The 14,756-nt window shown below is 38.5% G+C and overlaps 1 protein-coding gene across 4 annotated transcripts in view; it reads left to right on the top strand.

Annotated features, from left to right (window-relative positions):
• Nucleotides 1–14,756, top strand: part of LOC106055847 (protein kinase C-binding protein NELL1-like) — a 229,561-nt gene that overhangs the window by 93,975 nt on the left and 120,830 nt on the right. For 3 of the 4 annotated variants that reach the window (XM_056031489.1, XM_056031488.1, XM_056031487.1), the window contains exons 5-12: nt 1,229–1,505; nt 3,455–3,527; nt 5,493–5,575; nt 5,927–6,058; nt 7,495–7,582; nt 9,686–9,765; nt 10,814–10,925; nt 11,930–12,049. In XM_056031489.1, the coding sequence (XP_055887464.1) occupies nt 1,229–1,505; nt 3,455–3,527; nt 5,493–5,575; nt 5,927–6,058; nt 7,495–7,582; nt 9,686–9,765; nt 10,814–10,925; nt 11,930–12,049 (965 nt within the window). The remainder of the gene's footprint in view (nt 1–1,228; nt 1,506–3,454; nt 3,528–5,492; nt 5,576–5,926; nt 6,059–7,494; nt 7,583–9,685; nt 9,766–10,813; nt 10,926–11,929; nt 12,050–14,756) is intronic. The other variant, XM_056031490.1, reaches the window with a different exon arrangement.

The raw sequence follows: 14,756 nt of genomic DNA, 5'->3' as shown, positions 1-14,756 counted from the left end.
CCTTCGTCGAGATAGAAGATAAGTATATAGTATATTACATATAGAGGGATATTTAATTTCCCCTTTCCTCTATTTAAATAAAAAAAATGTCGGCAGCCAATCACCTATTATGTTACATTCATAAATAAGTTAAATACCCTCATATACCCTTCCTCAAAGTGGGGCACAGATGATACCAACAGATATGCTAAACGTTTCTATGGTTTATGACAAATTAGTTATCATTAACTAGGTGTCTATTGAAATAATTCCTTCGTTCAGTTCTTAACATTTCATTACAAGCAGCGGTTCTCAAGTTTACAAGTCCAAATCGCTTCTACGAGTTAAGGCGCCATCACTCATTACAGTCAACCACGTTTGCGTTTGCTTGTGTGGACTTGCCTCAGTGTGTGTGTGAAACGAGAGGAGAGAGAGAGAGAGTGTGGAAGAAAGAGGGATAAACAAAGAGTCCAGACCGAAGCTCCTCTATCAAACTGATTAATTACTCCACGATTAAAGAGTAACGCCAGTTGGGAACTCGGGTGACCTTGACACTGGTGCGTTAGCTAGAGAATAGATTCTAAAGCCATTAGGTCAGACCTTCGTGACCTTGAGAGCAGACTGGAAGGGTCTGGTCAAGGTCACATATTGAACGTTTCCCTCTCTAACACCCCAAACGCCTTGCTGCCTTTGTGTCCATAGGAAGATATAGGTCAGTGATGCTCAACCTTCTTCCGGTCTGAATACGCATCACGTGCCGCATCGTATTTTCTTGTGCCGAAATTCAAATACAAATCCTATTAATATTTATAGCATGAAATTATGTAAAAAAAAACAACACAGTTTTAACATGTCTGAATATAATTTCAATTTTAAATTCTGATTCTAATTCTTGTTTCTCTGGAAACTGTACTTCTAATGTTAGGCGCGCCCCAATGAGTTGCTTGAGATATTTAACTTTTAAAAACTAGATCTAACCATCTTCGATTTCTTGGTGCAAATTCTCGTCTGCTAGAAATGATTTGGACCATGGCTGGAGATATTGGCATTTTCAACACTATTCATCGGACACAAATTATTCATTGTTCCAAACTATTCATTTTTTCTTAGTCTGGCCATGATTAATTGGTCCGATTAGGGGAAGTTTTTGTTGTATCTTTCTATTGATGGTCCAATGTTCCTTAGTTGACCCGTGTTCCTTAGTTGACCCGTGTTCCTTAGTTGACTTGTGTTGTTTCCTGGTCTTTAGGTTGGTCGAGATTGAGAGCAACGGCAAGCTCGATGAGCTGAGGTTCCATTACGTCCACAACGGGCGAGTCGTTCAGGAAACATTCCCTTACATGCTGTCTGATGGACTTTGGCACCGGCTCGCCATCTCCGTCAGCGGCGACCGCATCTCAGTCTACGTGGACTGCAACAGGATATACCAGCGGACCATCCAGACCCCAGATCGGACGATGCCCTTAGGCTCCAGGCCGACGTCCTTGTTTCTGGGTCAACGTGATGGACAGTATGCCTTGTTCAGGGTAAGTCATAAAATTATGTTTTTGTCTGCCATTTAACGTAAAAAAAAATCATTTAAATTTTACATATTTCATTTCTTAACTTTAATTGCTTTTCAAAATTTGAATAAGTAAAGTTGTTTTTTTTTTTTTTTGTATAATAAAATATATATAAAATTGTATTGGTTACTCTCCCTCGTTGAAGTACAATTTTTTGAGGTGTCGCCACTGCTAGGGCGTGCCATGAATCAAATTTAGAATTCTTAATACCTTGTCCTGATCTGGTTCTAAAAATAAATAGAGAAAAAAATGGAAAAGGATTGGGGGGGGGGGGGCTTCATTATATATGTATTTTTTTTAATGAAGATTATTTTAAAAAATAACAACAGCTTTACGACATTAAAATCACATTTTACGACATTAAAATCACATTTTACGACATGAAAATCACATTTTACGACATGAAAATCACATTTTACGACATGAAAATCACATTTTACGACATTAAAATCACATTTTACGACATGAAAATCACATTTTACGACATGAAAATCACATTTTACGACATGAAAATCACATTTTACGACATTAAAATCACATTTTACGACATTAAAATCACATTTTACGACATGAAAATTGACCTAGATAGACCAGATCGGGGCGTTAATATACAAATAATGAAGCTGGTAGATAGGGTGTAGAGCTAACAACCGAAAGGTGTGCTGTCTCTGTCTCTCGTTGCAATGTTAAAACGTCGTCTCGCTATTTTACAACTTTTTTTTTTCAACAGCCCAGAGGAAGAAATGTAAATAAATAATTGAAATCTCGGCTAGACTAATTACCGAAAGTTTGTCTATCACCGACACACACAGTTAACGTCTATTGTATCTGTCAGCACATTGAGGCGGGGATTTAAAAATCATTAAGGACCGGGACAACGGGGGTGGGCGGTGTCTTTTGCTATAGTGCATAATTCTAAAATAAAATAGGTGGTTGTTTATCTGAATAAGTTTTTTTGTTTCTCTAGAGTTTTTTTTGTTTTTTATGTGTGGTTCTGAGCGTGATTCAGAGCAATGATGTAATCTTGTACATGTCTGACTGGACAATGTGTGCAAGGATGTAGATGTCTGTTACAGACAGTGTGTTATAGCGTGTAAAGAAACCCCGCAGAATTAAACAGACATTAAAAAAATATATATATAATTTCTGCAAACATTATTACAAAGCTTCTATCAGCCACTTCGCGGCAATTAATTGATATTATTTTACATAGAAAAAAGTGAAATAGTTCATGCAGTATATAGAGAAATGGCTGTAATTTAGCGGGTTTTTTTCCCTTACATAAGCTTTGTTGTTGTTTAAAGTAATTTTTATATTTTGCTTGTTTTTTTTGCTTGTTTTTTTTTTTTGGTAATGTGTAAACTGATTTCGTCAATTTTGTAATCTTGTGCATGTCAACAAATATGCTCTATACATGAATGAAACAGCTGTATAAAGATAGACACTAGCTTTCTGTAGATAGTTGATCTAAGACTTCTCTCGTACATGTCCAATGGTCAAAACTTTGAATACATGAAATTTAAGCATTAAATTTTTATATATATAAAAAGCAAGATTTAGACTCCAATGTGCTAGCAAGATTTAGACTCCGATGTGCTAGCAAGGTTTAGACTCCGATGTGCTAGCAAGGTTTAGACTCCAATGTGCTAGCAAGATTTAGACTCCAATGTGCTAGCAAGATTTAGACTCCAATGTGCTAGCAAACTGACTCATATGAGTTAGCAGACTTTAAACTTCGGACCATCGTCTTGCCAGTTCATTGGTCGAATATATCTCGACCATCCAGTCATCCGGTCATACTTGTAAAGAAACCTCTCGATCCAATGGTATTCTTGGAAAGGAAATGACCGGCCGGAAGTTGTAAAGATTCTTTCTTTTTCTCACACAGTATCTGTGTTTCCATCTTTCCCCAGGGAGCTTTGCAAGATGTCAAAATTGTAACACAAGCCCATGGCTATCTATTACAATGTCCGCAGCAAGATACAGGTCAGTTTGAACTCTCTTGTATAATAGTATTGACTTTTTTTTTTGTGTGTGTGTCTCTTTTATGTGTAACTAAAATGTTTGATTTTACTTTTGATATTAACCTGGCATATTAAGAGATTCTTCTCTAGTGTTACCATATTTGATTCCAAAACTTCCTTATTTGTTGTATTCTCATGTTGCATTATATGCAAAGACATTTTCACCTTTTTACAGCTAGTTTTCTTCTCTTTTATATTTGTGCTGAGATCACTCTTAAATTTGGTGGGTAGTGTTAGATTTGGTTGCAAAATTACTTTGTACGAATTATAGTGGGTCTTCTCTGCCAAATAAATCGAGCGTTTTCCCTAAATCCATGACCTCTAGCTCGATGTCTTTATAAGACTTTGTTTTCTGTCATCATATAATTGAAGACAACAAGATGCCCTTAAAATCAACTTCTGAAATAATTTGTTGTCAAAAGTCAAGTAGAACTATCGAGCGCCTAACCCTAACCCTAACCCTAACCCTAACCCTAACGCCTAGGAAAGTAGCTGGCAGCAGATGGCCTCTGAAAGAGACAGTTGGGAAACTCTTAGGAAGGCCGCGAAACACTCATTTGAAGCCCAAAGAAAATCCCTTCTAGAAGACATGCGCAAGAGGCGTATAGGAAATGAGACAAACCTTATCATCTAATATGAAGACAAATATGAACAAATATGAACAAATTTTCCAAATGGCGTCGATATTCCAATCAACGTAACTACTAATTCAAGGGAAACTTGCAGACGATCTCTCGGTGTCACCCGTCAGTGGGTGAAGCGCCATCTTCTGTTAACCTGTTGTTCTTCAGTTTAAGTTTACATTGCCGCCAAGAACGATAAGTCAGCGGCACGCGGGGGACTATCAGACTTGGCTATCTCCCCTCGCCATCGTATTCGGTGTTGGCAAAACAAATACGCTTTCGTAATATCTCGATACCTCTGGCTGAGTCATAGTTGACTTGAGAGAGCTATCGACTTACTGGACCCATCAATCATAGTAGCACAGTCTACAGTGGATATTTGACTTCCAACAAAATCAACAAATCACATACAATAAAACAAACATTTTGTCATCAATAAAACATCGGCCATAAGAAATACCATGATGATTTTTTGGTGCACTTAGTTCATCTTTCCTTTGATCTATGGAAGTGCTGGGGTACCACACATGATTTTTCGAAGTCTTCTCTCCCTTTCTCTGTCTAGTTCTCCTTTTTCACCTTTTTACAGTTGCAAGAACCTGAACGATGGTCCTTGCAAGCACTGAAGGCCTTGTGGTATGGCCATAAAGTTTTAGTTGCTTTTTTTTTTTTTGGGCAGTGGTCAGCAGGTCATTGTGAGGCCCAATGGCCATTGTGACACCGTTTCGAGTCTCATTAGTGATGCGGTCTTTGTTGGTGATACCTAGTATCATTTGCAAAGATCCTCCTCTCTAGTTCAACAGTTAGTTAATGGACATCATTCACCAATCAACAAACAACATTTAGCCTCATGGTTCTCTATCTCTATCAGGCTTTCACGTGACAAGTTTTTTTTCCATTGTTTTATCAATATTATCACGTGGCTAAGTGTTGATTGTTTACGATTGGTGAATGAGGTCCATTATTATTGATACCGTTAATATACAATGAGAATGATTTTACTAAAAAAAAAAAAGTTTTTTTGGGGACAGATCAAAATCCCTCCAAGAGAATATATTTCAATTTTAAATACATATTTATTTCATTATTGAGTCTATATAATTTTTGGTAATTAAATGATTTTCTGTTTTACCATTTTTTCCCCCTAGTAGCAGAAATGTATTCAGGGTCATGTGGGTCAAGTAGGCTGAACTTTTGGTATTCTGCCACTTTGTTCAGCCCCCCCCCCCGCGCCCTTTTTAAAAATACAACTAGTGAACATGAGCCCATGTGTTGATGGTGTGTATAAATGTCTGCTTTTCCAGAATGTTCCACGTGCGCCAAGTTTCAGGATCTGGAGCAACGTGTGAAAGAAATGACAACAATGTACACAGAATTAACCAGAAAGGTAAACACCACTATTTTATTGCACAAAAAACTAATAAATATATGCATGGTGGCATCATGGTGGTCCCCATTTATGCTTGTTCTTCCTCTCCAAATATTTGTCTCGTACTCAATGCATTCCTTGGCGCAGTCAACTCTCTCATTTATATTCGCAAATAAATGAAAATAAAAAAACTGAATAAATAAATACATTAATTAATCAAAAATCGTATGCACATAGATATATCACAGATTAATGTATATGAAACGAAGAACATAAATTAAAAAAAAAATATTTTACGAGGGTTCGCCCCTTTTAGCACTGTTTGGCAACGCTTCCGATGACACTTAAATTTATGTCCCCTGTCTTCAGCTCAGGAAAACGGAGGAGCGCTTGTCAGAGTTGGAACAGTGTGAGTGTCTAAAGTATTGCCATGACAACGGAACACAGAGACAGGAAGGGGAGGAGTGGAAGCGCGACAAGTGCACGACATGTCGGTGTAAGGTAAGACAACCTTGACCCCCCCCCCCTTTAAGCTCACCCAAAAGTTACTATGTATAGAAATCAAAAAGTTCGTTTTTTGAAAGTTTAACCAATTCTTTCGTGTCAAGAAATTTATAATATGATAACATAATTTTAAGTTTTTTAAGTGTTGGTCACTTCAGAAGTGTTGTTGGAGCAGGCCTCACCCTTGTGTGGTCAGCACCTCTTCCCTTCCCCCCCCCCCCCCCCCCCCCGCCGCGTTGCCACGAGGTCAACTCGAGGTTCTCGTCAAATAACGCACACCCTTGGAGAGAGTATCTGAATAGTTTATGAGGTCGGGCGATTCCCAGAAAGTCAAAGAGTTGATTAAATAACGGTGCATTACGTAGATCTGTAATCGATTCTGAAGCCCATGGGATCGTTTCTAAAGCCCAGACTTATTTAATGTCTTTTCTCTGGATCGATGCATAAATAATAAGAATAACGACAAGAGTCTCGAAGAGATTGAAGACTTACTTAGACTTAGGTCTCCCCAGAAAGCTCTCTTTCTAGACGTTAGTAAACACAAATTACTTATTGTCTTTATCGTGATTTTAACTCAATGTTTGTTTTAAATATAGTTTATCTAATTTGCATGTTTCGTATTTAACCTTTAATTACTTCACTGTGGCCAAAGCCGGTTTACAGAGTAGGGCTTAAATAACATTGCCATCGCATGGTTTTATTGATTTTCATTTTAGCTCTGAGTGGCTTTTAATCCACCCGAACCCCAGCTACAATTTTTTTTTTTGCGCCCCCAGTTTCACCTATTGCACTCCATTCTTGTAGCACCTTGCCTTTAAGTCCTGTTAACTCCCTTATATCTGAACATCACATCTGATGCTATTTTTTTTTTAACATAACAAATTTCCAAAATGACTCATATTAGTTTGTTGTTGTTGAGAATGATCCACCACATAAAGGTGACTTCCGCCCCTAGATTGAACTCTCACCCTTACCCCCCCCTCTCAATCACACCTAGGTGTATAAATGCTTTTGTTGTCGTATTGTGAGCAACCTTTGGAGGCTGGCCCTGAACTTAGGGCGGTCTCAATCCCTTTCCATTTATCCCTAACCCTGCATAGTTTGTTGCTTTTGGGCGAATGCATGACGTGATTTTGGGGTGGACGCTACTGGAAGGATTTTGGGGGGAAAAAATCATATGGCCTTTACTGTGTACACTGCTTCTATAAAGATGGCAGATTTTAAGGCCTTATACAAATAAATGTTTCCATAATCATGCTGTTTGTATTCAAAAAGTTTCCCACCCATTTTGTGTAATAGATTTTGAATGGTAAATTTGAATAAGTTATATCTCATTTATTGGGTACCACTCTCCCCACAATGCATTCTTTGTCTTTGGAATCGAAGACGTTGCCATTATAATCGACTATTTTAATATTCATGGTTCTCTATAGAATGGAACAGTGGAATGTCATAGAGAGGAATGCCCTTCATGTCCAAACCCGGTCTACAGAGATGGAGAGTGCTGTCCCATCTGCCAAAGTATGTACATATTTCTAGCCATCCTTGTAGAAATTAATATACATTTAGATAAAATAATAATTCTGGTTTTAAAAAAAACATAACTATCAAGGTTTTTTTTTTATTCGTCTTAAAATCTGAAGGGAAAGAATTACTTGCGAAATACCTTGACGTCATTACACGCTCTCAAGCATAATTCATGACCTAATTTCAAAGATAAAAATTGTAAATCTATAAATAAACAAAAAATGTTCAGATTAACAAATAGCTATGGCTAGTGGTTCTTAAAGTACGCTGGATGAGCTACCCTCTTTTTTTTTTTTTTTTGCGTCTCTGCACTCATCTTGAAGGTCTGGGAGAGATGATCTTGTGTTCGTGAGATGCTCTTAATGATTGGTGATGGCTGGGGGCGCCCACTAGCATTTATCGCCCAAGACACACACACAAAATAATTTGTTAGTCTCTCGCAAAGATCGCCTCCCACATCCCCGGACCCCTCACCGGGATGGAGGCAACTATACAGAACCCCCTTATACATCTTCCAGTCGCCTTTGTTCTATAGACATGGGGTGTACCTAGATAATTCTCTACTAAGACGCATTCACGAGCTTTGGATTAAATTCTGTACGGAAGGATGTGTTGCAGTTAGATCTACTATAAAAGAGAAATAACTGAAAGTTCGCCAGCCCTGCTCTGTACATGAGTGAGAACCATTGATATGGACGCCCTTTTTTTTAAAAAAGTTTTATAAGTTTTGTTTTCTTTGGACACTACCCCCCCCCCCCCTCCCACCGCATTTTCCCCTTTCTTCCCCATTTTTTTTTTGTTCCCTCCCTTGCTGCTGTTGCTAAAAATAGCAGAGTGATGACATCAGCAATAAACACCAGAACGAGATCAGAGAGAAAAGCTGCGACGAGCCAGTCAACGAAAAAGTAGGAACAATTTCTACCAAGGAGAAGGGAGAGAACGTGGGGGGAAAAAAATAGCGACGAAACAATTTATACAAAGAGTTACTTCAGCATGCGTCCAGACCAAAAAAAAAAAAAAAAAAAATTTACCGTCGTACTGACTAAACATAGCAGCATAGTGATAATGTGATGATTTCTCCTTCTCTCTCTTCTCTCTCTCTTCTCTCTTTCTGTCTCTCTTTGAATGACGTACTTTAGCGGGGATAATTTCTTTGCAAGACGTCACTGCTTGATGGCTATGTATATGCTGGAAATAACTTACACCTAGTTAAATAAATAACTTAGATCTTATAAAAATTTACTTAGTCATTGTACGCAAGTGAAACTTGGACGCTGAGAAATAACAACAGAAAATCTGCTAAATACTTGGGAAAGAAAAATCCTCAAAAAAATGTGTAGTGCCATACATGAGGCAACTGGATGGAGGACTTGCACCAACCAAGAAATAGACCAGCTCTATAAAGTGACCCCTCCATAGTGACATAAATACAATGGAACAGATTACGTTGGGGCAGGTCACCTGTGGAAAGAATGCCAGAGAACAGAGGAGCAAAGATTGCTCACCGGCAAAAACCAAAAGGCAGGAGCCTCAAACACAGACCACGAGTACAGTAGCTTGATGATGTAGGGACATATCTACAACAGCTAAAGGTCCGGGCTTGGACACGTAAAGCACAGGATAGATAATAATGGAGAGATGTGCTAAAGCAGGCCAGGGCTCTGTAGTGCCAATAGGATGGATATAAAAATTAATATATAGCAACAAAAAAATATATATTTATATAAAAATCAAGCGTTAATCGTCCAAAGCGTTGATGTTCTCAATCATTTAGATCAGTGGTGCCAGTCACGGGATCGCAATGCCGACAAATAAACAAAATAGACTAATACTAAATCTCAAGTCAGTGTCTGCGGCTTGACTGTGCCCTGTTTAGAGGAATCAAGTGGCCGGATATGGCGCGCGCCCCTAGTTTGGGCACCACCTATTTAGATATACTTTACCGACTCCGTGGACTTTCTTATTAACGCCATACAATAAGTGTGATGTGGCTGTGTTTCTCTATTAGAACTTGCACTCGGTGGGGTGACTAACCTTCTGCGTTTTTTTTTTTTCTCTTCCTTTCTCCAACCACCTGACAACCCGACCTCACAACAGCAACCTGTTACTACAGTGGTAAATATTACTACCATGGTCAGACTGTCAACCCAGCGGTGTGTGTTACCTGCACATGCGTGGTGAGTACATTTTTTACACATTGCTTTCTAGTGCATGTTCCTATGCGTATGTTTTGTGTGAGTTAGCTTTCCATGGCTGGAGAGATTAATTTAAAAAAAAAATAAATAAATTACCTTTTGTGCTGAAAGCAATCAAAACAGAATATTGTTGAAGATTCTGTTTAATGTTTCCGTGAATGGAAAACAGATATTCTGTAAGCCAGGCGTCACAAAAAACATATTATAAAACAAAAAATCTCACATGAACCTACATACATGGTCATGTTTAAACCTACATACATTGTCATGTTTGAACCTACATACATGGTCATATTTGAACCTACATACATGGTCATGTTTGAACCTACATACATGGTCATGTTTGAACCTACATACATGGTCATGTTTGAACCTACATACATGGTCATGTTTGAACCTACATACATGGTCATGTTTGAACCTACATACATGGTCATGTTTGAACCTACATACATGGTCATGTTTGAACCTACATACATGGTCATGTTTGAACCTACATACATGGTCATGTTTGAACCTACATACATGGTCATGTTTGAACCTACATACATGGTCATGTTTGAACCTACATACATGGTCATGTTTGAACCTACATACATGGTCATGTTTGAACCTACATACATGGTCATGTTTGAACCTATATACATGGTCATGTTTCTTACTTTGTTTTGGCCCAATCTCTTTTGTGGACCCTGGAAGAAAGGGTTTTCTGGGAGAAGGTTTCCCATGCTGTCTGTTGGCGCTCAGCACAAGTCGGGATTCAAACTCCAGCCACCTTGTTAAATAAATAGCCAAGCGATTTTCGCCACCCTGTCAGACTTTCCATAAACACACAAATCTTAAAAAGTCTTAAAACATCAGCTAGACGTTTACATGCATCTGGTAGTCTACATTGCTACAGCCTTCGATTATACTTACTATGGTTACTATAGATATTGAATTCATTTAGCGTTAGTGAAAGTCACTTTTAGCCAGTCACAACCTTTGTATTTAAAGAACTAGTTATCAGCCAGCATTATTTCCTTCCCAGAATGCAGTGATGCAGTGTAATCAGTTGGATGTCCAGAAGGAATGTCCCCAGTTGAACTGCCCAGAATCCGAGAGGATCTCAGTCCACGGAGAATGCTGCCCTGTTTGCAAAGGTAAATCTCAAACCAATACAACAGAGCTCCGCGTATTTATATCGTTGGATGCGCGCGTCCTGTCGCTCGGCCACAACCTGACACAGTTACAGGACACACGTATCAACGTATAACACCTCCACGCCCCGAACAAAACACAATAAAAAAAAAATGTTTTAGGTTAAAAATAGATTTTGGAATCACTCCATCCAAGTTTTAGAACTCGACCTTGGCTCGTACTTGATCTAGTTGGCATTGCATCTTCAAGTCTAGTTTACATTTCACAGGAAACTTTGTTACTGCCCCCTCTCCCCTTCATTCTTAGCAGACGATCTTTTTTTTTTTTCAATAAAGATCACATGATCATTGACTTTTGTTTCTTTGAAATGTACCAAACATCCGAAGAGGCTCTACTGCATCTACTGTGGGCAATGCCTCTTATATTCTGTTGGTGCCTAAGTGCTCAATCTGCATAGAGAAAATTTTCAACAATTATTTCTTTAATTAAACCGTGAAAATTTCTAACAACTGTTATTTAGTTAGACACAGGACATTTCCAACAATTTTTACTTAATATAGAAAGGGAAACAGTTTTTCTTTAGACATTGAAGGCTGCCAACAACTTTTCTTTAGTTTGACATAAGGGACTTCAAAAACTTTTCTGTAATTAGACATCAAAGATTTTAAACAACTTTTCTGTAATTAGACATTGGAGATTTAAAAAAAATATTTTTACATACTGAAAGTTTCTAACTTTTTCAAAATTAGACATGAAAACTGGCTACAATGTTTCTTTAGTCTGACTTATGGAACTTCAAATTTTCTGTAATTAGATATTGGTTATTTTCAACCTTTTTTTTCTTGACATAGACAGTGAAAATGTCGATTTTTGTCAAAATTAGACAATGGAGTTTCCTTGGCTTTGACAAGTCAGTAAAAACTTGTAAATTTCCATTCAAATTTAGTTTTTAAACTAAACCTCAATAATAGCTCTAAAAGTATTGGCCTTTCTATTCTTGTTGCAGGAACAGACTTTTGCGCGTTGGGGCACGATTGTCATAGCAACGCGTCCTGTGTCAATCTGGCCACAAAGTACGCTTGCCATTGCCAGAAAGGATTTGACGGAGACGGGCATCGATGTGAAGGTAAGATTGTTGCATAAATTTGCATAAATAGCCATTGTATTAAAAAAAACACTTTTGTCTTCAATATGTCTTTGTTATATCTTCGATATGCCTTTGTTGCTATGTCTTTGATATGTCTATTGAGTAATAGACCCGAGTAATCATTTCACTAAGGTACAAGGGCATTTCTTTATTTGTAGAAGCAACAAAGTGGGGTCTCATTGTAGTCCATTCTTGCTTTCACATATCTATCTTGTCTTATCTTATCTCTCTAGTCTTATCATATACCATAGACCGCCACAGACTTTGTCCCCTTGTAACAGATGCAGCGAATTAAAACAAGAGCGTATACAAACATTTCACAAACCAGGTTTACAGAATTGTTCATTTTTAGTTGTCCGTATGATGGCTGACTGGTCGTGCGGTTTGCGCGCTGGACTGTCGTTCGGATTTATCTACGGTCGAGGGTTCAAACCCTGCCCCGCTCCCATCCCCCGTCGTCCTGCGGGAGGTTTGGACTAGGAAGTAAACTATCTTCAACTCGGAAGGAACATCCGAAACATGTCAAACATTTTACAAAACATTTTACATTTAAAAGTCTGTAGTACAAACATTATATAAAGTGTAAGGTAGAATAAGGAATCTTTAAAAAAATAAATTATTATTTAACTGTTATAAAATGGTGAGTTGATGTGGGGAGGGTGGGTATAAACTTTTTTGAAGTACTGAATTTTTCTGTCTATCCTAAGACTTTTAAAAATGTTCTCATTCCTTATGAGAACCAGGCTGGGGGGCGGGTCCACGAGTCGAGCAGTGGTCTGAATTTCAGCACGTGTCTTTGATAGCCTTGCATCCCATGGCTTTTGGCTTTCATCTCAACCCCAGCTCCTACGTCATTATTGGGGCAAAAAGTGTATGTGGCGGGGGATATTTGTGTGTACTAAACAGGACTTGGAAAGGACAACAGTGTTTTGTTTTGCCTAAGAACAGAATCACAATGGTTATACTTCCGTAACAACTTTATTGTAGATCTACGTATTTTTTTAAAAATAATCTTCATAAATAAACAGCTGGATAAGCCTATCAGTTTTCGTTGCTCTTATGGGGAAAATCCGATTTTAGTTATTATTTTATCTGTGCTCGCTGGATGAACAAGGGGAAAATCCGATTTTTTAAAACTTAAGTTAGTGTTGATGTTTTTAAATTCTTTATGTCCCTGTCTGTCTCTTTTCTCTCTCTTCTCTTTCTCTCTCTCTCTCTGCTCTCTGTCTCTCTTTCATATATTTATCTGTGAAAGAACGCTTATGGATCATATCTAAATAAAACAACAAATCTTGATGACCAATGAAAGCCTTTTTGGTTTCACTCTCAAACTGTTTCAGTCAGAAACGATTCATTTCAGGAATATTGATTCATAATCATTGGGTTGAGAGGCTGGACGTTAGGGAGGCTAGGCCTCTTCGGGTTGGAGAGGCATTGAGGAAAGAAGGGGCTGGAGGGGGAACAAAAAAAGGAGGAAGGCAGAAAGTTCCAACTTCTCGTCTAGGTTTTGTAACACCGTTTGATCGCCATACTGTTAGCGACCGGTCCACCGGAAGCCCTTCCAGCCTCGCTTCCGGCGGATTTCATCAAACCGAGGCCGATCTGCAAAACTGAAGGTCTACGTGTTAGCAGGTACCAGCGATACCATTCCCTCTTACCTCCGGGGACTACCTTCCCCCCCCCTCCTTTCTTTTTGGCAACCTTTTCAGCACCTTCCTTCACCTGGCCTTCGTACCATCACGCCCTGCGCCCTCTCCTGGCACGCCCGGCTCCATGCATGTCTATGTTGATCTTATACATTATCTCTCTGTTTCTATCTCTGCATCATGGATTTGGATTCTATCGATCAGTCTTTCCTTCCATCTGCTTGTCTATTCCATCTATATAGCTTATACATAGGCACAGTTTAAACATCTTAAGAGTTGTATGCACTCGGCTAGATGAACTATACCGTAAGGTTTTCTAAACATCTCACACAATCAGTGGGGGATGCCCCCTGCTATATTTGCGTCTGTATTCCTTTAAATTTTCTTACGAGATCTTGATAGTTACTGATTGATTGTGGATTCGATCTCTAGTTTAACAAGCAACAGTTTTCAAACCTAGATAAACCTTGTAGGTGTCACAGCTTTTTTAAAAAAATCTGCTATTGATTTGAATTTGTTTCGAAAAGATCTAGGAAGAGCTTATCTGTATGGCTATCCTGTCTTGTCCGATTTCCAGCGCCCGTGTAACACTGAATGTCTAAACTACACAATAATTATAGATCTAATTAGTTCTCTATGATTTGTTAGATGAGTTTACTAATATGTACCTGACGTGCAACCTTTCATCTCATTTTCACTATCTCGCCATCTTGCTTTCTTTTGCTCTCTTTATCTACTTCTCTTTCTTTGTGTCTCTACCTTTTTTTTTTCTTCTTACATCTTTCTCTCAATCTCTCTTTCTCTTCGTCATCCCCGCCTCCTTTTTATTTTTATTTTTTTTTATTTACGAATATCCCGATCGCTCTCTGTGTTTCTCTCTTTTCTGCTGTCTTTCTGGCCCTCTTTCTTGACCCCCTTCCCTGTCTTTTGCCCTCTTTCTCTCTCTTTTCACCTATCTCTCCGGCCCTCTTTATTGACCCACCTTTGTCTGTCTTTTGCCTCTTACCCTCTCTTCTCTTTTGCTCCCCTCCCTCTGTCTC

This window comes from Biomphalaria glabrata, chromosome 6, assembly GCF_947242115.1.
Source record: "Biomphalaria glabrata chromosome 6, xgBioGlab47.1, whole genome shotgun sequence".
In the NCBI taxonomy this organism is placed as follows: Eukaryota; Metazoa; Mollusca; class Gastropoda; family Planorbidae; genus Biomphalaria; species Biomphalaria glabrata.
This window is presented reverse-complemented; position numbering and strand designations above follow the sequence as displayed.